Raw genomic sequence first — 23,564 nt, 5'->3', positions numbered from 1 at the left:
ATTTGTGATCGGACGGCGAAATTTAACACGGAACAAAGAAACATAAAAAAGAAACCTACACCGGCAGGCGGGTTGTGCGGTTCAAACTTTTATTCCAAGGCATTTCAGTGACTAGACTTGCAGGTGCTCACAAGCAGTGTGCCCGGGTGCCGCGCAGCGGGGCGATGCGGTGCCGGCGGCGCTGGACGGAGCAGAGGCATGACACGGCTCCCGGCGGGCTGCATCGCCCCGGCGGAGCAGCTCAGCCTGGTCCTTGAAAACAAATGTTAGCAAGCCCGCCTCCAGACCCATTCTCATTCACCCCAACTCCTACAGAACTTACTGTGTGCGAGCAAACGCGGCCTCAACATCTCTCAAAAAATAACTGGCATTTAAACAGAGGAAAACCCCACACTGTTACCAGAAGTATCGTCATGTTCAATTCCCTCTTTTTTTTTTCCCAATTTTCTTCCGTCCCACATCTGAATCTCTTTGTCCTCCATTCTCCCTCACTTCCTACAGTCTCTTACCTTTTCTAACTCCTACCCTTATTTGTGGAAAACTTTAATTTTTAAGCATTTACCCTCTTCTAGTCTTAGACGCCACAACTGATAGCATCACAATGGCCAAAATATTTGCACACAGAAGGTATGTGGAGAGAAAGGGAGTCCTTCTCTGCATAAAGCACTCTTGCCAAAGGAAAGCTCTAAGCTTCTAAGCTCTGAAGGTGCAGAGCCTAACAAAAAAAACTGGCAAAAATCTGAGATAGACAAAGTCTCTTACCCTTTCCAGCAGCAAAGAGGTAGATGCAGAATTCCTTTTCACGTAGACCGAAAGGGGAAATTTTGTGGGCAAATCCTCATCAACTCCTTTTGTTGGCAGCCCTTTATGCAAAGCACTGAGGTATTCTCATGGCTGCTACCAGCAGGAGAACAAATCATTAACAAAGATCAGATCAGTTGGATACACTGGTTAGGCTATACCTGGCTTATAGAAAGGGAGCTTGACGCCCATGCTAATGAATTTATGTAGAGTGCATTCCTTATGTAGAAAAAACAAACAGATTTTTGATGCAGCTAAATGAAACGGCAGTGATTTTTAAAAAAATATCCCCATAATCCCTAAACTAGGCAGGTTCACCTTTAAAAAGGAGAAATCTAAATTAAACATGGCAAAGGTACATTGTATCAAAATACATTTTTACGCTTCTCTATTCAGCTCTTTGCCCTGTAGTGTAAGGGCCATTTGTGCGTGAAAAGTCTTGTTGATCCTCTTCATCCAAATCCAAAATGTCTGGGATATCATCTGACTCTGAAGACAGGTCTGTAATAGTGAAATCTGGAACCTGTGTAGGAATGAAATTTCAATCAATTTAAAAGTAAAACTAAATAAATTTGTGCAGTACTCCTCTCTGAAGTCACGACACATCAGAAATCTAGAAATCAGACCCAATATACTGAATACAGAGTGAACTATGCTCAGTCACATATGAAACACATAGCATTAAGACAGACCAAATACTATGCAAGATACAGATCAGTTGCTTAGAAGACAGGATTTTATAGTAGGTGTAAGTGTAGAAGACCCTTCCGGAAGAGTTTACTATGAGATTAGGGGTTTTTGCTTAAGAAAACTTTCGTCTTTGGCCAGAAACAGCTTTAGATATTTTCTCTTCCTGAATTCCAGAGAAGCTCTCCCTGGTATGAGAAAAGATAAATTCTTACAGACACATTTGAAGGCTAGGAGGACCAGGAATGATAAAAGCCCTGAGAACCACAGGAATATCTTTTCCTAGGCCTAGTGCAGTTTTGAACCAATATGTTAAGTGCTTGACTTTGAAAATAAATTCTTCTAAGTCCTTCCACTACCTGGTATTTTGGGGGTACCTGTGTGGTTTCGACCCTTACATTAGAGATGGAATAGAGCTGAACTCAGTGGACTGAATTTGGTGAAACCGGTGAAAGTGGTGACTAGAAAATTAAAAAAAAAAGAAGGTTTTTAAACTTAATTTGCCTTTCTTCTTTCCATAAAAGCAATGGACTACACCAAGTAATCTGCCCTAAGGAGATTGATACGGATTGCTCTGTACAGCCTTGTCTGCCTACTGAATTAAACCTTTCCTAAGGAAAAAAATACCTGGAACTGCAATCTCACATTTGTCTTTGTTTTAACTGCACGTGTAGTAAGTATTCTGTACTCTTAAGCAGCACCAGGTTTCAGGAATTGCCAGAGACATTAGTGGATACATGGATGTTACAGACTTCTAAAAATGTTGGTTAAGATACTTAGGAGCTTAAGTCCCAACCCTTAAGTCCCCTTAGTAGGACTTAGATTACTTAGGCACTTCTGAAAAATGGGATATAATTAAGCAATTTATTCATAACCATAAGTTTTTTACGCCAAGTGAAAAATGCTTACATCTGTAGTTTGATTAATAGTTAGTTTTAATGTTGGTGATGAGACCTACTTGGAGCCAGATACAGTATCACCAAATAACAACTACTGCATGCTCAAAGGACTTCGGTTCTACACATTCAAAGCAGCAGCAACAACTTGCAGAGGTTTCTAGGCATTTCTGTAACTTAAGCTCAGTGCTGACTGGAGAAGCAGTTTTAATCCATTCCCTACCTGCAAAAGACCTTGTGACTTACTTTTATGAAAGACAGTAGGCAAGAAAAAAGCTATGCTGTGCCTGCTGTGAAGGCATGTCAGAATATATCAAACTAAAAGGGGCTTACTGTTGCAGCTATCAAGCTGTACACAGCACGGAATCACTGCATGTGAATCACTCAGCTTCTTATGGAGCTGGTAGTCATAGGGCACCAGGGACTTAGAAATATTAGTAATTAAAACTGAGTTTTAGAAGAACTTAAGCAGTGTGTGACTTTTCAAGCACTACTATTTTGAGAACCTAAGCTTGATCAAAATGAGATCAGTCATTTTTGTCTCAAAAAATCAAAATCAAAAGGCACTACGAATGGGGGAAACACATCTTTCTACCAGCAACAATTATCTTGCATCTTTCTGCTTATGGCAATTTACCTAAAACTCAGTTGCTGAACTTAGAGAAATCAACAAGTTTTCCCATTATCAGTACATGACCCTGCATTCCACAATGTACTATAAATTGGGGTACCTTAACAAGACTAAGGCTAAGTAGTCCACATACAAAATCATTTAAAAATGTGCCCAAAGGATTGTTGAAATGAGTTGGTTTATTCTTTATTTACACTGAGCAGGACATATAACCATGTTCAGTAACTGTGTCTGACCAGTGAGAATTTTCACTATATCCTACATTTAAGAGGCTTTTACTTACACCCGCATTGTTCTGTTGATAACAGAATAATCACTGAAATTTAAGTTTGTGCTTTCTTCATCTCCTTATGCATGCAGCAAAAGCACCTGATTCTTTTAATGTAAGATTTTCATAGCCATAAAAGAATTGAAGTATATCTCAGCACCAGAGTAAAACAGAGTGGATGTCATTATGATTTATCTCAGTTTTGAACATGCTAAATTGTATTAGAATTGTACATTCTAACATCTGCACCAGCCTAATTGAAACAATGCAAAACTCTTGGCATTATAGGATTGCTTAGGTAAAAGACCTTCACTTCCATTTCACTTTTCATAGTTGACTTACTGCTTTGTTTCAACTTCCTATCAATTCTTGCAGGAAGAGTAAGATATGACTCCTCTTCATGTTATTTCTCCATAAGATGCAGTTAAATCATTTACACAGAATAGTGTAAAACTTGCAAAAACCTTACATAGAATAGTACAGAACATACTTCAGTGTTTTGCTGTCTTCATATACAAATATTAATGTAACTACTAACAACTTTGATCAATTTATTTCTTGCTAAATATATTTTCAGAACTGTTTTCAGAACATAGATTGTTCTTCTGTGCACTTTCAAAACAAAGCATCTATTTTTAGTCATCAGAGATTGCATTATCCAAAAGAAGTGAAACTGCCATCTTAATGTGATCATAAATAAATTTAACAAAATACTATGCAATACCTGCAGCAAGCTGCTGCATGTAAAACTTTCTGATCATGCAAATTGCTAACAGATAATGCTTAAAAATGTTTAGTTCTGTTTCCTCCTTTTAATTAGATGGTTTAAATAAGTTTTTCCTTGGTTATTATGCTTTTTTTTTTAATAATAAGACATAATTCATCAGTTGTTCCCAAATCCTTTCACCTATTTTATTAGCTATAAAATATTATTCTAAATTGAAATCCAGAAAACACTATTGCAAAAAAATTAATCTTGAAGAAGACATTTCAAAAGTTTTCCACCTTTCTTTAGTTTGAGACAAACCAGCTGCAACTCCAGTCCTTACATAAATCTTGTAATTTGGCTTTGGCCAATGCTATAAATATGTTTACAAAACTTGTATACCATATGGAGCTGTTTACAAATGCTTATATTTAGAGCTTTTGTAGAAAAGGATTATTTGCAATGATAGAATAATAGTTCTCTGTGGACTGCACCTGGAAAGAGGAAGTGTCAACCAGTATGAACAATTTTTGAGTGATCTCTTAAAGAGAAACAGTACCTGAATTCTAAATAAACCCTAAATAGCATAGGTAATTATGTTACTATTTTAAACTTTATCTTCCCAGGTTTTGTATGGCTATCAGCCTTTGACATTCTTCCATTTCGTCTAGTTTATCTGCCTTGCTGCAACTAGCTGAACCTATTTCCTATCATTTTCAACACATCTGGTCTTACCTTTTTTTAGAAGGTAACTTCACAGTTTAGAGAAACTTCACAGCTTTCTAGCCCAAGATATATCCTCAAAAGTGATTTTGGACTAAGAGCAAGTAAGTTTCTGTGCAGTGCACCTGAACTGCTTGATACATGCAATTACAGAGAAATAGGTAGGATGGCTGGAAAATTCATGAGCAAACTCTGCTCTGGTTTCCCTCCTTTATTTGAGAGGAAGCACTTCAGCTTCAGTCAAAAACAACAGTGGCATAAAGAGAAAGATGACTTTGGAAGGTATCTGCATCATTCTTGCCCCCAGTGGGTATTATAATAGTTGTTCTTTCTTGCTGCACTAGAGAAAAGTAAATTGTGTCTGTACAGCTGCAGTTAGACTAGAGTGTGGGGACATGCTGCTCTAAATTACCTACAAGAAGATATCCACGCAAGCTCCAACTGCAATTCAATTTAGTTGCAATGCAATTCAGTGCTGTCTGTATTAGCAGAGTATAATAATCTCAATCCAGAGAACTTTATTCTGTATAATAAATGAGGAGTATACTCATTTGTTGTTAGTCAGTCCTTTCTTCCTCTACGGAAGGGTTCCTAATTTATTTGGGGGGTGGAGGGTGGATAGAAACTTAAAACACTAGGTGGCTGGGTAACATCCAACAAAACAACCGCTTATGACAACAGCACAGCACAGGAACCTACATACAGCATTTTAGTTCAATAGGCTATATGCCCAGCCACTGGATAAGCATTAACCAGGCACTGCTGTTTGCAGCCACCAGTCGTAGGTCAGCTGTCAGAAGTCAATGAACTTTTACACAGAAGCAACCCAACAGTACATGGTGAGGCAGAAGTGCTTTGAAGATCTTAGGCTGGTATCAGTTTCCCTCCCTTTCTACTTCATCTGCTTGCTGAGGCTTAGTAAAGCTGGACAGCCACGTAAGGGTACGAACCAGTAGCAGAACTTAAGGCAAATCAGAGAGAGGTACTGCTTGTTCACTAATAGCAGATGATGTTGTTTATTTCCTAATCCTTAAAAAAAACAGGGAAAAGTTTCAGTATTTTGATTGATCACCTCAAGATGAAGTGCTAGAGCAATTAGATTTTACAATGTATAGAAGAATGGGAATTCCCTTCTTTAAAACAGCCAGCTGCTCCTAGACCATTCTGTTGTTGCACACATCTACAACAGTGGATGCACTCTAAAATTTTATTACAAATGGAGATAAAGAAGGATAGTTAATTGCTGAAAGCACTCCAGAAATCTTAACTCAGGCACTAGTTGGAAAAGAGTATCCCATCCTCTCATGTAATTTTATGTTAAACAGCTCCCTTATATAACGTGAGTTCTTAAAGCAGGGAGGATTAATGATAATGATTCTTTAATTATGTTGTTACAATTTGTTAAATATTGTGCTTAAAAAGTCTTCCTCACACTTCTAGGCCAAACCTGACTTAAGAGCTAAGCAATTCCTCTCACAGTGGATGGCCACAATAACAGGTAATTTGCTTTAGTGCCCACATTGTGCCAGGTGGAGGCATTGTTCCTTGCAGCAATGTGCCACTATGTGATAAGCTTCCTTTAAACTCCATTTGCTTCACACTATTTGGTGACCTCTCTGAAAGTGGTGGCCAGCATTGCTACACGAAATGATTGCAACTCAAAAGTTGTACAGGGCATGCACTAGGAAAACAGATACAACCTACCTGGACAGCCCTAAACCAAGAAAGCTTATTTCATAGTGATAGTAATTATTTTCCATGAAGGGATTCACAGTATTTACTGAGGAACAACTCTAACCAAGTAGCTGAGGGTTAATGTACATTTGTCACTCAAGTTCAAAAGAGGGTAGATGAAGTTAAACAAGTTTAAACTGGTGCTACAGCTGAGAAGTCTACACTGTTTATAGGGAGCCAGCAGACAACCAGCAGTTTCAAGCACACACAACACCTACTGTGAAGGCAGGAGAGGGTTCTTTTGTGCATATCCTTCTTTTTTCAATATTAGAACATCCAGCAACTCACAGCTTAAGTCATCATTAAAGGTGGACAACAGCAAGGACCAAAAAAAGCAGCAGTAAAGCTAAGATTCAGTGGAGGGATGCACAGAAACTCTAAGGGAGGAAGGAAATGCTGCAGCAATATCTTATCTATATATACATATACAAACACATTTTCAGTGCACATCTACCTTATTTTCATGTCAAGCTTGCTTTCTGCTAGACCTGATTCGAAGGAGTCACAGAAGAGCAAGCTGCTCTGTTTAAAACACCACTGAAATGAAGACAGACTTTGGCTACTAAAGCATTTATTACTAACATACAAAATGAATTACAAAAGGATGCCTATAAAAGACACACATACACACACAACAGCAGGCATCTGGGTACAAACAGCATGAATGAATACCTTTATACTGCATATGAAAAAAAGGTATTGATAATTATTTGGTCCATCACTGGAACAGGGTCCCCAGGGAAGTGTTCAAGGAGCATCTGGACGACACTCTTAATCATACAATTTAGTTTTAGGTAATCCCGCGAGGAGCAGGGAGCTGGACTTGATGATGCTTATGGGTCCCTTCCAGCTTGAGATATTCTATGATTCTGTGGTCAAGTTACTGTTTTATACAATAGTTAAGTTTATATTAATGTTAACACTGTCACAGCATTTAACTCCAGCCGACTCGTTCCGAAACCCCACTTTCAGCTTTGTCAATCTGTATTCTCAGAACTTTTGCCATGAATTGTGTAGCAACAGATCTGAGACAGTCCAATCCATAATTATCAAAACTGTGATCTGCAGCAAACATAAACTTAAAGCATACCTAACTAGACTGCAGGGCTTTTAAATGCATTTCATAGTATTAAGGCTTTTATAGTCTTTTGGTAGAGATCAAGGAACAAAACAAAAGCTTTTAGCTAAAGTAGGTTTCATTTAGACTAGTGGCATTAATACCACTGATAAGCATAGTGAGGTTTCTCAACAGACAAACAAGGCACCTTGACAACTGTAAGCTGACAATATTTAGGCACTTGAGACAGTTTGTTTTTAGAGTGGCTTAATTACACAGGACAATACACAGGTTACATGTAAGAGTGTCCTGTCTCTATAGATTTCCAATCCTCTATTTATGGATTCTTCACCAAGGCTTTTTTGACAGCTACACTTGGTAAGGTCACTTGTTTTGTCACTCAGCAGAGTACATGCATGCTGTGCAGTTTATTCAGTAGCGTGTTCAGGCTGTTTGTCTTTCTGGCTGGAATTTTTCTCCCCTTCACCTTTGCTCTCAGCATGCTGAATGCCAAGCAGTTGTGGGTAAAAGGGACCTACCAGCCAGTTGAGCGGCGTGTTGTTAACAAGATAATCCATCACATCATCCAGAGACTCCTTCATTTTCTTCAGCTGTCCTTTACTAGCTGTAAGAAAGCTGTCTGAGAATTCTTGGAAGGAGGATGCTGACCAAAAGCTCTGGTAGACATCACCTGCCATTGACCCAACACTGTAAACCTGATCCTGCACATTCTGCGGCAGCCCCTGTAGGCTTGAGACCAGTGTGAGGCAAGTGGTCTGAAGTTGCTGAGTGAGGCTCCGTGCAATAGCTAGAGTTCTTGACTCAATGTACTAGAAAGAAAAAGCATAATACCACATTAGTGTCTTTTATGACTAGAGCAACTTTATGTTGCTCAAGATACATGAAGAAGCAAAGTAAAGGGGATACAAGTGAAATAAAGCTATAGCACATAATAAAATGGGCCTTAAGTCTGAAGAGTCAGAGACTTAAAAGTACTTGGTATCTCTTCAATACTCAAGTACTTTGTGAACAGAAACATCGATGGCTTCTGCGACAGACAAGCAGACTCTTGTTTCAGTTCCAGATAACAAGCAGGTAAGTACATTCTAATCTGTGAAGCACTGTTTAAAGCTACATCTAGGACTCTGTGAGTCTGTGCCTAAGACTGCTTTATGCTGACAAATTGTTATTTCTGGTCTGGACACATCAGATAAGTTTGAGCTCTGGCTGATTTACATATGGACATCCCAACACAGGTTCACATACCACACAGGATGAGCATTCTCATGAGAGGAGAAGGAACCCTACAATGTTTGCAGGAAGTAGGCTCATTCAAGAGCTTGGGTCCCCTACTTTTCACTAGTCAACTGCCCTGAGCTTCAGCATATCGATTCCATGTTTGCACCTAAGTTTCTCTGATGCATACTTCAGGGATGGTTAGTTTTCCATTACCTTGACAGCATACAATCCATTTATTTCTAGTGAACATTTACATCTATTTACCTCAGCACTACGCAGTTCACCACCGTCATTTTGGCCTGTATTTTTCTTCCATTCTACCCAGGATTGATAAAGCTTTTCCTGAGCACCAAGAAGTTTCTTATTGGCACTATTCACGTTCTTTCTGGCATACTCAATCTGAAATACAGCCAAATAGAGCAAAGAGTCCAAACAGTTCATTTAGGGCTATCCTACCTTGACTGTTTTGTAACCTGCTTTTTAAATACTTCAGAATTTCAGTATAAAAATCTTTGGGAGTATAACAGTGTGTTTCTTCTCTTCAAAGAATTGAACATTGGAAGCAGTTTTGAGATGTTTTGTTCCCCTCTGCCTCAACCATTTCCCCCTCCCCCACTGGCATCCTATATAAGGAACTGAAAATGTATAGGTGGCCATGACTCTTTATGTGCAGTGTGTCCTGTACATAAAGGTACATTGTTAGGATAAGAATACTGAAGTACCCAGAAATGCCCAGAGACAGAACCAGCAAGAGCAGCAAGCCTCAAAGGAATCTGACATTTTATTAACAAAAAGGACTTAAAGAACTGAAGTGTTTCTAAATTGCAAAACACTTTCTTCACTGAATTAAGTGTCAAACCCAGGACTACAAAACATGAATACAATTTTAAACGTGCCACTTTAATTTCTGCAGTGCTTACAGTTACAAGCAGTTGCTCATTAGTTCACAGCTCAGCCTGATTGAGGACCTTTCCTGAATCGTGATGAAAATCTCTTAATGGCAAATGCTTTATATCTAGAAAATGCATTTCTGAATGTGTGAGGCAGAGATTACAGTCTTCCTATTACTCTTTTGGCTGTTTATTTCACTCTAAAACTATGCCAATATTTGCTTTTTATACCTCAAGTGAAAACTTAGAACTTACCAGACTAACAGTGTGGTGGAGCTGAGAGATTGTCTCCTGGCTTTTCTGTTTAGCATCTTTAACTTTGTTTAAGGCTTGTTGGTAGGCACGTGTGCGGAGTTTTGAAGACAGGGATCCTAATCTAACATAGTAGCTTGGCTTTTGAACTCCAACTTCAAAACCTTCAACGTTTGCAGCTTCTTTCTCTAGGTATGTTGAAAGGAAGCAAATTGATCATCAGAGGAAAACTTAAAAGAGGTCTGAGACAATTTTATCTGCCTAGTAACAGCTGAATACTGAAGCTGCTGAGTAGTCCTGTAGCACCAAGGGAGACTGACAGGCCACCTTACATGGAAGTCCTTACTTTCATTATGTTTCCCCTGTGAAGATGCTATTACACCCAGTAAGGCAAAAGGCAGCTTGGGAAGCACATGGTCCCTCCCCACTATGAATAAGCAATAAATGGATGATTGCTTCTGTAATAGTTTGGTTTTAGGCCTCTTCCTGGTAACCAGATCAAAACTAAGGAAGTACCCATACCCCAGTATTCCATTCTGGTTTTTATGTAAGTAGAAATATAAATAGAAGGGGAGAGGAAGTTAGATCCTTCCGTCAGAGCTGAAAAAAGCAGTAACCTTTCCCTGTGGTTGGGCTCCTTTGGGTGGGGGTAGGCCTGTAGGCTTTTGAGAGGCTGTTGTTTTGTTCCCAACCTCAAGAGGAGAGATCTCTGCTTTTTTTAAAGAAAGTATTAAGATTTTGTTTGCTAGTTCCTTATTGGCTGTGTATATCTTTTTTTGTCTGTTTTTGGGGTGTTGGCATTCATTTTCTTCTATGTATATAGTTTTTTGTAACTGTATATAAGTGTGTATATATATATATTCATAAAATCATATAATTAACTGGGTTGGAAGAGGTATCCAAGATCATCAAGTCCAACCCTTGATCCAACTCCACTGTCATTACTAGATCATGGCACTCAGTGCCACATCCAGTCTCATCTTAAAAACCTCCAGGGACGGTGAATCCACCGCCTCTCTGGGCAGGCCATTCCAATGCCTGATCACTCTCTCTGTAAAGAACTTCTTTCTAATATCCAACCTAAACCTCCCCTGACAGAGCTTAAGACTGTGCCCTCTTGTCCTACTGCTGATCGCCTGGGAGAAGAGACTGACCCCCACCTGGCTACAACCTCCTTTCAGGGAGTAGTAGAGAGTGATGAGGTCACCCCTGAGCCTTCTCCAGGCTAAACAACCCCAGCTCCCTCAGCCTCTCCTCACAGGACTTGTGCTCAAGTCCCTTCACCAGCCTGGTTGCTCTTCTCTGGACCTGCTCCACCACCGTATTGTTTTGGTTTTGTTATTTCAGTTTTCTAGTAGTTTTTTCTTCCCTTGCCTTCCCGTGTTCATAAAAAGTGGGGAGGAAGGGAGCCATCACTGTGGTCTTGAGCACTTGGCTGGGGGCCAAGTCCAAACCACCACAGCTTCCCTCTCTCTAATACAAGCAATCCAACAAAATCAAAGCTTCAATTGGTCTTACCTAGTTCTGCTTCTGTAAGTGGGAAATACTGGTCTACAAGGGTCTCTGATTTAGTGAGAGCACTGTCCACTCCACTGCTCACCATTTGCACCACACGACTTCTCAGGACAGTGTTAATGCTGCCATTGACAACTGACTTTGTCATTTCTAAGCTGTCTTGCATTGCTTCTTTAGTCTTGCCCACAACTCCAGTGATCGTGTGAGCAACAGTTTCCTTGGCACCAGTCACAGTGGTTGTTACAGCTTCTCTGGCTCCAACAACTACATCCTTGGCATTGGCAACAACCTGCCGTAGGAAATATATTTATTCACTAAAAATACTTATTAGTGAGAGCTACATAATCCAGGAAATAATAAATTTATGCTAAAGCTTGTAAAAGTCTAGGTTATCTAGGAGAAATTCTGCCCTGAAAACACATGTACAAGACACAACAAGATATGACTGCCATGCAACCTTCAGCTGAAAACACTTCAGTGAATATAATCCAGGCACTATTTTATTCATACTGAGCAGGAAAGAGAGAAAGATTCAAGCGTAAAAAAATGACACCCACCAGTGAATTGCATCTAAAGACAGCTGTCAAATGATAGGAAAATTTAAAGTAAAAAAAGCTTAATGGCCTCCCAAAAGCATCAAACAGTTCTACAGCTACACCTTTGATTTCCTCATTTCTTTAAAGCTGTGGTTCAGGCATGGCTTTTTGAAATCTGTCTCCCTGGTTTTCAGTGATAATAAAAAAGAAGGGTGTATGATTCTTCAGCTTAACATATTTACATGGAAAGAACTTACCTTATCACTGGGTTGATTCAGTATAGGCAGTCTCTCTTCAATTTTGTCTAGACCTATACATGCATAGTTGTTGGCAACGACAACTATAAAAGAAATTACAAGAGTTGGCTTTAATTATTTTTTCCCCTGGTATAAATAACTCAAATTGAAGATTTATCCTGAGACAGAACTCATGCAACTCTCTTAAAGTAGTTTCCTTCCCTCTTCAGGGAGATTCAAGGCAGCAAAGCCAATGAACAAGGCAGATTTACAGTGCCAGGAAAAAAAAACTCACTTGTAGGCAGAGAAAATCCATTCAATAACTTACAAGCAACTATTAGAAAAAGCTGAAACACCTTGCCCATTGCCACTTCATGAAACCAGGTTTCCGGTTAGGGCAGCCTTGTGACACAGTTTCCAAATTAACCAGTGCTCTCAGTTCGTGAAAGTGAAACAGTAGCATTTGAAACCAGGTGAAAGGCAAGAAAGGTGTTGAGCAAGAGATTACTTAATCATCTTGCATATCAAAAGGAATCAATCAGTTTAGTATTACGAAAGATGGAATCTGCTTTTGCTCTGCACTAATACTTTTTTTTTAAGTCATAGCCATCTATAATCAGTTACTTAGGCCAGGCAACATGTTCTGTCAGTTACCCGAGACAGCACTCCAGACCTGCACGACCATGTTAAACTATAAGTGCATCTGGATATATAAAACAATCAGTTGAACTGAAGTTATCAACATCTTTGCCTTACTTTGTGGTTCCAGCTTCTGGATGATAGGCATAGCACTAGTCACGGCTACCGATGTAATTGTCTTCACTCCTTTCTCTGCTATCTCACACACTGACTTCAAATAAGGATGGTTATCCTTAGTGGCGATGTAAGCTGTGGACACCATATCATAGGTGGAGCTCACCAAAGGAAGGTTGACAACCCTTGATACAACATTCTGTTTAAAAGATAAAGGGATTAGTTGACTCCTACTTTTCTGATCTAGACAAAAAAAAATTATGGGGCTAACTCAGACATACCTGCTGTGGATCAACTGCTGCCAATGCCATTTTTTCAGGTCTTGAACCTTACAGTCTGTGAAAGAAGCACATTTAAGTCATGGTGTTCTCATTGCCACTTCATCTAAGCACCAAACTTTGAAATCATCAACTTTCTTGTGATCCATCCTATTTAATGGGATCAGAATGTTCACTTCTTGCATACAGGAATTAGATTTTATTGTAACAATTTAGAAATCCAGAACTTGGTTTAGGCAACACAAGCATGGCACACACACGAGACAGACTTTTGAGGTACAGCAGTTCATTGCTGAATAACTAGCTGGTGGATTCCTTTATTTTTTTAGAAGAATTAAGACACACTTGGGCTTATCTGTTGAGCCAGGCCACAAGGCACCAAAATCTAGTTTAGGATGTCCAAGTCAGATGAAGAATCCACCAGCACCATTTTAAATCAGATTATATCTTCTGTGGGGAGCCCACCAAAGGCTCACACTTGTTCAGTTTTCTCAAAAGTTAGCATTCCTGTAATACACAGAGCATGTTAATTTAGACCAAAATATTATCTATCCCCCACTGAAACAGGTTGCAAACACTGGTTATTCAACAAGTCTACACTGCTCAACATGTATTCCAACATGTATTCCCATGGAGAAAATACAGCTAATTCTCCACATGGACCCTATAAAAGAAGCGGTATTGCAGTACATTATAGCAAGAGAACATAGAAGCACATTGTCATCCTATCACATATGCAGGGCGAAGTAAATCTGCAAAAAGCACTTTTTGCATTGGGAGCTTCACACAACATTTAAGCTCCATAAGAACCTGCATAAGTGAAGGCAACAAAAAGGCAAACAGACTGAATCTGTTCTTAAGAGAACTGTGGTTTACAAGGCTTTCTGCTAGGTTTATAAAAGAATCAACAGCAGTCTTGTGTCTCATATGTATGACAGCACCAAAGGAGTGTGTTAATATTCCACCTGAGGTAAAGTAAAACTTTTCCCCCTTACATAATGGGGAACAAGCACAAAGGCATGTTGTTAATATTTTATAGGCATTTTTGCACATATTAATATACATGTGCCATAAGGCAATGCCTGTAATGGAACACACAAGGAGGTAACAGACAAGGGTCACAGCAGTAACAGAGAAGTTTTCCTTCCATTTATCAAGAACTGAAATACCCCAGAAACATGTTTTATTTCTCACATAGCATTACAAGTCAGATTACCTGGAGTACAACCAAATTTCACTATGAACTTCAAAGTATGCTCCATAACAGAAACGGCTAACAGCACAGAATCTGGCCTGTGAATGAGGAAGGGCCTTTACTTCAAGGATTATTCAATATTTGTAATGTGTCCCACAAGATCCATCCACACGCTAGTCACTAAATCATCAGAGTTAGCCTCTGAAGTTATTCCTGCTCTTAAAGAAGATGAAGATAGTTAGGATCTTGCGCAGTTTCGGAGATCCCTTGAAAAGCTTTAACGCTGGCAAAAGTCAGATCCACTTCTCTGGAGCAGGTGAGTGAGATGCCTGGAATCGAAGTCCAAGCATATGTCAGAGACAGCAAGCGATTCTAAACAGGAAAGCACACTGAGTTACGCCACAAACTCAATTTCTGCTCTCCCTCCTCGCTATGGGAAGAAGTGAAAGGCCAGCAAGTGGCTCGACGGCCATGCAGAAGGGCCACGGCGCCCGCCCTGGCTCACCGCTCTGCCCCGGGCAGGAAAGCGCCCCAGTTTCCCAAGTGCCACCGCGGGCCGCTTCCGGCGTGAGGCTTTCCAACGCCGCTCGCGGGGGCGTTCCAGGATCTCGGGACTTTCTGGTCCCGAAAGAACTTATGCCAGCCTACCAAAACCCACTGGGACGCGGGGCCCCCGAGGGCGGAGGCAGCGGTGGGGGAGCCAGCGGCGAGCGCCGCAGCCGGAGCCGCAGCCCCCGCCCGCTCTGCCCGAGGCTCCACCATATTGCGGAGTCAGCGCCGCGGGGCGGGCGAGCGCCGAGGGCTCTTGCGGCCGGCGAGAGCCGGGCCGGAGCGCCAGGGCGGCCGTACTCACCCGGGAGGAGGGAGCAGGGGCCGCCGCCGCCTGGAGCACGGGCAGGATCCGGGTCACGGGCGCCGCCGCCGCAGCCTGCAGAGCCCCGGCTTCGCCCCGCTATTTATGGGGCGTCACCGGCGGCGCGCGTCACCGGCGGCGCGGGGCGGGGCCCGCAGGCAGCGAGCCCGCAGGCAGCGAGCCCGCGGCGGGCAGCGGGAGGGCACTGCCCGGACCGGGAGAGAGCCCTGTGCCCCTGGGCCTGCAGGAGGGCAGGTCACACAATCACAGGTAAGCTGTGCTCAAAGGGACCCTCAAGGGTCATCGAGTCCAACTCCTGGCCCTGCGCAGGACAGCCCCGGGAGTCACACCATGACGATGATCATTGTCCAAATGCATCTTGAACTGTCAGGCTTGGTGCTGTGACCACTTCCCTGGGGAACCATCGCTGGGTGAAAACCCTTTTTCTAATATCCAACCTAAACCTCTCCTGACACAACTTCATGCAGAGCAGAATAAGTGGAATAAAACAGAAACTTTCACTTCTGTGATTTATTACACCTCTGCTAGGATGCATACCAAACAGTTACAGGCACTCCACTCCTTTGATTACATTGTTGTCATCCGAGACCTCCCTTTATTTCTCAATTAGAGTCATGTGGCTTCTCAAGTGTGAACCACTCAGTGTACCCATGACAACCAAAAAATAAATTAACCCCTTTTCTCAGGGGTGTCTCTGCTGAGAATTCTTGAGTATTCCAGGGATTTATTTACTAATGTATGTCACCACTATTTGTAGTTCAGGAACACCTGCGACTTGTATAGCCCAGGGACACACTCTGCCAGAATGCAGTAATTAAAGACAGTATCAACCCCTTGACAGTCCTTGGCTGGCTAAGTATTTATATTCTGGACATGTTTTTCTTCACAACTAGGTGCCCTTCTGTAGATTTGATGAACTCGGAGGGGCTTATCCAAATTTCTGGAAATCTAGGAACTTGCCTCTTGAGATCATTGCCTGGGTTATGGTTGGGGGGGAGGTTGGAGAGAGAAAGAGGATGATGTTACCTCTTGGATGAACCAAATTCTTCAAATATCTTAGAACAGAAGTAGGTGTGGTCCCAGTCAAGACTGAAGAAGAGGAAGGCAGGACAGCATCAAGTAAAGCAGTAGTAACAGATAACAAAAAAACATAAAGCACCAACCCTTGCTGAAAGAGGAAGGCAACAATAGTAGACCCTACTCTTCTTTTCCATAAGGCAAAGGCAGATGTTTAAAGTCACATAATGCATCTACAGTACTAACTACAGTTAGTACTGTAGAACATATGTAACCCTACTTATCCTTAACCTCAGAAAAAAAAAAATTAAAATATATGAGATAATGCATAAAAAAATGAACTATTCTCTGGTGCATGTCCTTTAAACTCATTATAATATCCTCCATGATAGGGAGTAGCTCAGGTTTCAGCCTCACTAGCTCTGTAACACAGCTCTGTCAGAGACAGCAGCGATAGACAGAATATGGGTCTTTCCGCTATTCTTACAACTTTAGTACACCCAAATGGAGCAGCTGCTGGGACAACAACGTGAGGGTTCATCAGGGTTGAGGGGAGCTGAAGCATGACCCTGCTGTGGTGTCACTGGGGCAGGGGCTGGCAGCCCTGGGGAGCTGATGGGGAAGGATGTGGCAGGGTCTGGAGAAGGCTGAGCAGGGCCAGTAAGCCCTGTCAGTGCCATCAAGGCCCTGCCTGACAGTTCCAGCTGGTAACAGGTATTTTCACTTCAGCTGTGAACCTCTTGAGACCAGGTTATCAGCTGTTCCTAACAGGGTGACGGAAAGGCCAAAGGGGAGAGCAGTAGTAAGTCTGTAGGGTGCTGAGTAGTCCGCTACTATTCCTTTAGGAACAGATATGGCTTTAAATGCTGAGCTAGGGCTGACTGACAGAGTGCTAGGATATTACCCAAATCTGATACAGGGATCTTCACTTGGCCTCACAGCTGGTGGATGGAGTGATGTCCTGGGAACTCAAAAATGGGGCAGTGAGAGCTCTCACAACAGATTAAAGCTACTTTACTAAAAAGTAGTCATGCTTGCACATCAAGATGGCTAACCAGTCTTTACTCAGCCTTTAGGATGAATGTTCAAAGCAGTGAAGTGGTGACATACTCATAACTCATATGAGAAACTATCCATGCCCTTGTCCTGCAAAACAGAGAGCGTAGAAAGGTGGCCATTTGGAGTTGCCAAAAAAGTATGTCTAGACACAGCCTTTGGAAGCTGGCAGGCTTTAAAGGACCTCCTCCAGCCACAATTGTCTGCAGTGAGTAGAAGTACAGGAAAACTGACATGCCTTCTGTGCTTCAAGGTCTTAACATAAACCACCACTGAAGTAGTTCTCAGCAATCAGGATTGCCACAGGGACACAAAGGAAAAGAATTACAGAATCGTAGAACATTCTGAGTTGGAAGGGACCCACCAATCATCAAGTCCAACTCTTAAGTGAATGGCCTATATAGAGATCGAACCCCCAACCTTAGAATGTGTTCTCAAATGTGAAGAATTGATGGTTCAGGGTTCATAACACAAATAATCAATTCAATTGATAACACCAGTGCATCTGACCTTAAAGATATCTAATATTCAATTTACATGTTTATAGAAGTTGCTTTGTAATGTAGATGCAAATGATTCTCTTGAACTGGAAATCAACAGACTTGTCTTGAATACAAGGCAGTCTTCTGTCAGCTCTCTCACTGCTCCTTTTTCTTTCCAGTCCCACAGAAATCCATTTCTTGGCTTTGAAATTCTACGTTGCACCAGTCTGTCTTTGGACTTGCAACTAAATTCTTACCCACTTAAACTGTCTATCTACCTTACTCCTTGGTTTTGGGATTAAGCCTTTTGTATGCTCCCATATGAAAATTTTTTCTTTGTCTTGGTTAGTCACATCAGTAGTTTCCCTGCTGTGACTCACTTTGTTTTCCCCTCTCCAGAAGAGGATATCAGATTTTTCAGGCCTGATCCTCCTTTTGTAAGTCCACATTAATTGTTCCTACAAGAATAGAATCTTTATTTTGCTTTGCCCAAAAGTAAAGCACTGCCACCCTTTGTTTCTGAGCAGCAAGATCTGCAGGTTTTCTATGTAGCATATTCTATTTCCTCTGGAATGTAGTTATCTTGCAATGTGACTTATCTTTAGTTAGCTGTCCAAAGCTCTTCAGCTCTTCTTAACTTGACATTTGATTCAAAAGAGACTAACTGGGTCAAAGCTAGTTCTCCTTGAGGAGAGACAAAGACAAGCAACAGTACCATCAGTTACAGACAGACAGGTACTCTAACCCAGGTAGTGAATATGAACCCACCCCTACAACAGATGTGAGTGACATATTTAATTAAGAGACAAGAAGATGAGGATCAACTCATGCTGGCTTGATAGGGACAGAGAGTTCCTATCAAGGGGCACATATCTATATACTGTACAGGAATTATTTTTCATTTGCTTACAATTTGTCTATAACCCTGCCAAATGTACTCGGAAGGCTAGGCAGCAACTTGTTGTTATGGTAACCTGCTGCACCTTCAGAAAGATAACAGCAGGCCTTCATGTCTCATGTGACTTATAATACCCACCAGCCCACATGTAGCCCTTTAGTTTTCACTCTTTACATAGTCAAACACACTAGATGAGGCCGTGGCAGAAGTTTTCCATAAGGCAGTGTATTTTAAAAGACAAATACCATTAGAAAAAAAAAAAAATCCTATGTATTTGGCAATTATCTAGATACCATCAGTTAAGCAATACAGCAAGTATTGTATTGATGCTAATATAATCCTGTAGTTGTTTAATTGTGTTGTATTAACACCCAGGAGATGTAGCTATGGGTGAAGATTTTGTTGGGGTAGATACAACACAAACACGGCACAAAAATATCCAGGCCCTGTTCTAGAACTAAGGAATAGTGCTAGAACTAAGGAATAGTTCTAGAACTATTAATATAGTCAGTAAAATATAGTTACTAGAACTAAAATGGCTCTCATGTAAGACCTTCCCACCACAAAATCTAAGATACTTCATGTAACTCTCCCCCTAAACAATATCCTTTTTTATGTTTTAGCAACCAGGTACTTAATAGAACTAACTATTCCTTTTTCATCTGGGTCTGAGAGTTTCCTTTATTAAGTTCAGAAAGGTTCCTTACTGGAAGTGTGTTTATTCTTTTATATTACGTAGAAATCTAAGAGGTATGTCTTACAAAACATCCAAGCTTTCTCTACTTACATTTCCTTTTACTTGATACAAAAAGAGAAAAGAGGGCCAGGCAGACAGCTACTAGAAATCATTTTCACATCACGGATTTCATGGGTTCTGTGCTGACTTAGCTGCAAAAGACCTTGCTGCAAAAGCCTTTGGAGACAGAATCAAGCCTCAGGTCTGACAGTGTGGAAGATGTTCTTCTTTTGGAATGCAAAGAGGCCTCCATGGCAGCCTTGTTCTTACTCCTCCACATTTGTCCTTCCTTGATCCTCTGAGTTTTCCATAAGTTCCCCACCTTTGTGGCTTTTTTTCTTGAACAAGGCTAAATTTCTTTCTCTTAGAAGCATTTTGGAGTCCCTGGATAGCACTGGAAACTGTGTTCTTGACAAGATACTTGCTTTGAATATGTACTACTGATATGCAACTAATGCATGAAAGTGTTAACAAACCCTGGTTAAACTCCACTTGGCTGCTTTGCCACAATCTATAAAAATGAGTCACCTTTTATTGCGGAGCAGAGTTCACCAACCTGCTAAATCAAACACAACTTTTAAATCAAGCTATTAGATGCTTGCTTAATTACATTGCGCAATGCAGGCATAAGATGCAAGAATTATTCCACGTGTACACAAGATTATGTATTCTGATCAGTGATACAGGGGAATGAAAATCAGCAGATCAAGGTTCGAAATCCACTGATAACGCAGAGGGTCTGCCCTAGAATTCATACCAGTGACACAAAACTGGTGACCCAGAAGTTTTTATTGCTTTATTAGTGTACCATTCCTTTCAAATTCACCAGCTCCAATGAGAGGCGGAGTCTAGGCATCCCATTTTAGTGACAATGATGCACAGGTTCCAGACTGCATGTATTTGTCTTCCAGTCATATGTGTGCATAAGGCTGGGGAACCAAACTTCATCTGTGCTGATCTACCCTGACTTACAGAATTTGTAATGAGTTAGGTAATTTCTCCATATTTTCTCTAAAAATGCTTCACAGGGATGCTGTGAGGTTTAGTTGCTTGTTTGCTTCTGAATGCTTTTCCCATGTTCAGAAACAAAGCCACTCACCCACAGTTCTCAGAAACAGCAGTAAAGTCAGCTTAATAAACCAATAATGCTAATATAACTGGTTTCAGGTTCATATCTTACTGTGCTTTATAACGTAGTAGTGTTCTCTTTCGAATCAGCAAGTCTGGGCAGGCAGCTAATGTGGCTTTGTGCAAGGGCAAACTTTTCCTCAGCTCTAACTGGAGTTTCCAGATACTCAGTGCATCTGAAAGGCATATCCAAGTCAGACATTCAAATTCAACATGGACAATGGTATCAAGTGCATCCTCAGCAAGTTTGCTGACAACACCAAGCTGAGTGTTGTGGTAGACACACTGAAGGGAAGGTATGTCATCTTTGACAGGCTTGGAAGATGGGCCTGTGTGAACCTCATGAAGTTCAAGAAGGGGGAGTGCAAGGTCCTTCACCTGGATCAGGACAACCCCAAGTACAAGTACAGGTTGGTGGCAGAATGGATTGAGAGCAACCCTGCCAAGAAGGACTTGGGGGGTGTTGATGGACAAGAAGATCAACATGAACTGGCAAAATGTGCTCATAGGCCAGAGAGCTAACAGCTACATTATAAGAGGCATGACCAGCAGCCCTCTACTCTGCTCTTGTGACACCCCACCTTGAGTTCTGTGTCCAGCTCTGGGGTCCTTAACATAAGAAGAACACAGACTCATTGAAGCTGATCTAGAGGAGAGCCATAAAGATGATCAGATTGCTGGAGCACCTCTACTATGAGGAAAGGCTGAGGAGAGTTTGAACTGTTCAGCCTGGAAAAGAGAAGGCTCTGGGGAGATGTTATAGCACTTTCCAGTACCTAAAGGGGGCTATAAGAGAGCTGGAGACTTTTTACATGGGCATGTAGTGATAGGACAAGGGGGAATGGCTTCATACTGAAAAAAAGTAACTCTTCCTAAATTGGGAAGAAATTCTTTACTGTGAGGGTGGTGAGGCACCAGAACAGGTTGCTCAGAAAACGTAGGAATGCCCAGTCCCTGGAAGTCTTCAAGGCCAGGTTGGATGGAGCTTTGAGCAACCTCGTCTAGTAAAAGATGTTTCTACCCACGATACGGTCGTTCAAACTTTAAACAAGGTGATCTTTAAGGTCCCTTTCAACCAAAAGTATTCTATGATTCTGTGGTTTTATGATCTGTATCTAATCTAGCACCCACAGCTTTGTCTCTACTACAGGAGTGGGAAAAGTTTTCTTAATCTGAGTAAGAAAGTATTCTTCATCGGAACTAACTAAAAATCCTAATAAAGGAAAAGTGTTTGTAGGTTTCGTATCAGTGGGATAGTAGGAAGCCTGGTATTTATTCTGTAAGCTTGTGTGAAACCTATACCTTCACTGATTATACATTCAGAGGGCTAATTTAAGAATACTTTTTTTTTTTTTCTAAGAGAAGGCTAAGAGACTTTCCACCATTTCAGATGGAAAAGGTTACTTTCTCAAGCTGTTTATCTTCCTTTTGCTTCATGAAGTTACTTCATCCCTAGATTTACTGGCAAAGGACTTGTGAGAGTTTCTTAATATACTTCTTGCAAGATCAGCTCGCTTAGGCACGCTCAAGGCAGATAACAAGCAGCTCACATGAGGATCTGGGGGAATATTTCTCAATGTTTCATCCTCTGAAGTTCAAGGAAAGCTAGTAAAACAGACAGACACTGAAGGTTTTTATTTGTCAGCTCCTGTTTCCACTTAAAACAACAGGAGTACAGATATCAGTAAGCCCATGACAGTCCAAATCTGTAACAGCAACTGAAATGGAGTCCAGAAGAAGAAGAAAAGCACTTGTAAAGAATAAAAAATAGTATCTCCAGATACTATTAGACTTAGTTGAATTTCTGAAAGTGAAAGAAGTTCAGCACTTACACTATATTTTGTTAGTATATTCCGAAGGTTTAAAGAATCTGGTCTTCTTTCCCATATGCCCACCAGGATAGGATTCCATCAGCCACAAACCGTCAGAATTACTTTGGATAGCTTGGCAACTACCCATCTAAATGTATCCACTTGTACCAAGTTCACAATTAAGGGATATTAATTCCTCATTTGTTATAGAGGGGAGAAACCACATTTGTTTTGGGGTATGATGACACAGTATTCTGAAGCCTGTACAAAGTTCACTGAAGAGGAATTGAAAGACCTTTTAGTCAACAAAACCACTAAGTTCATATTTCTCTGATGACCCTGAATATTAAATGCAAAGACAAAATCATACAAAGAAACTGAGAAGAAATTGCTACTCTAATATATTCCCAGCTATCTACTGTTCTCTGCCAGGGGAGGTGTCAACACCCTCTCAGATCTACCAAAGGAGACAATTGTGTAATAATCCCCAACCCATGTCCATCAAATTAAACTTGGTTATTTCAGATAGTTTACATAGTGAGGGATAATGAATAAATAATTCACACAAGCAACTCAACGTTTAGATCTGAAACTCTTGTAACTCTTATCTTAGTAGAGGATAACAATCTGTTCCATCAGCATTGGTGAAACAAAAAGAAGCTGTGTCTCCCCTGTAATCTTGCAGTAAGATCATCACAGAACAAAACTTGGTAGAATTACATTCTCACCAAAGTAAAATTTCGTATGCCTTTCCTAAGATTTCATTTTGAACCAGTTTGAATGAGGGCTTGGCAGAGTACCCTCATACTATATCTGTAAAGCCCTGTTCTGTAACCAAATGAACAACAGATACTGAGCCTATGAAAAACTCTACAGTAAGACAGTGAAACTGTGATCATAAGAGGTTGCAGGACAAAGGTAAAACCAACTTGATTTAGGTGTACAGAACAAGCTCATTTGTTGGAACTGCATCATCCAGTCTAAAAATGGATCACAACAGACGACGGTGACTACAAAAGAGAAGGATGCAACGGAATAATCAAGACCATCAGTTTATTTTGGGGACTGCATCAATGCCAGGTGAATCTGTAGTGGGATTTTTTGGGTAGATTTTCTTCAAATACATTCTTGAAAAGCATATGTATCTTATGTACTGGTTATAGAT

At 41.0% G+C, this 23,564-nt stretch overlaps 1 protein-coding gene across 2 annotated transcripts; it reads right to left on the bottom strand.

Moving 5' to 3' along the window:
• Window positions 1-72: 72 nt before the first annotated feature.
• PLIN2 (perilipin 2) lies at window positions 73-15,375 on the bottom strand. Of its 2 annotated transcripts, none has more exons than XM_050329222.1 (9): window positions 15,251-15,375; window positions 13,206-13,260; window positions 12,928-13,123; window positions 12,193-12,275; window positions 11,407-11,688; window positions 9,888-10,076; window positions 9,007-9,141; window positions 8,043-8,333; window positions 73-1,324 (listed from the first exon to the last, which is right to left on the bottom strand). In XM_050329222.1, the coding sequence occupies exons 2-9, from the start codon at window positions 13,233-13,235 to the stop codon at window positions 1,190-1,192; spliced, it is 1,341 nt and encodes a 446-aa protein (XP_050185179.1). In that variant the 5' UTR covers window positions 13,236-13,260; window positions 15,251-15,375; the 3' UTR covers window positions 73-1,189. The 2 variants fall into 2 exon arrangements, with proteins under 2 accessions (XP_050185179.1, XP_050185180.1); XM_050329223.1 differs by lacking the exon at window positions 15,251-15,375 and adding an exon at window positions 14,419-14,748.
• Window positions 15,376-23,564: the final 8,189 nt, after the last annotated feature.

The sequence above is a fragment of the Myiozetetes cayanensis genome, unplaced genomic scaffold, assembly GCF_022539395.1.
Source record: "Myiozetetes cayanensis isolate MyiCay16 unplaced genomic scaffold, myiCay2020 scf4, whole genome shotgun sequence".
NCBI classification, from domain to species: Eukaryota; Metazoa; Chordata; class Aves; order Passeriformes; family Tyrannidae; genus Myiozetetes; species Myiozetetes cayanensis.
The sequence above is the reverse complement of the archived record's forward strand: the minus strand, read 5'-3'. Positions and strand labels throughout refer to the sequence as shown.

Bases quoted from the DNA above. Each gene is read 5' to 3' on its own strand.
- PLIN2 (XM_050329222.1), bottom strand. From the start codon at position 13,235: ATGGCATTGGCAGCAGTTGATCCACAGCAG. The intron at 10,077-11,406 runs CTAGGTAAGACC...CTTTCAACATAC, and splicing joins TCCCACTTACAGAAGCAGAA to CTAGAGAAAGAAGCTGCAAA. The intron at 1,325-8,042 runs GTAGGTCCCTTT...ATTCCTACACAG, and splicing joins ACACGCCGCTCAACTGGCTG to GTTCCAGATTTCACTATTAC.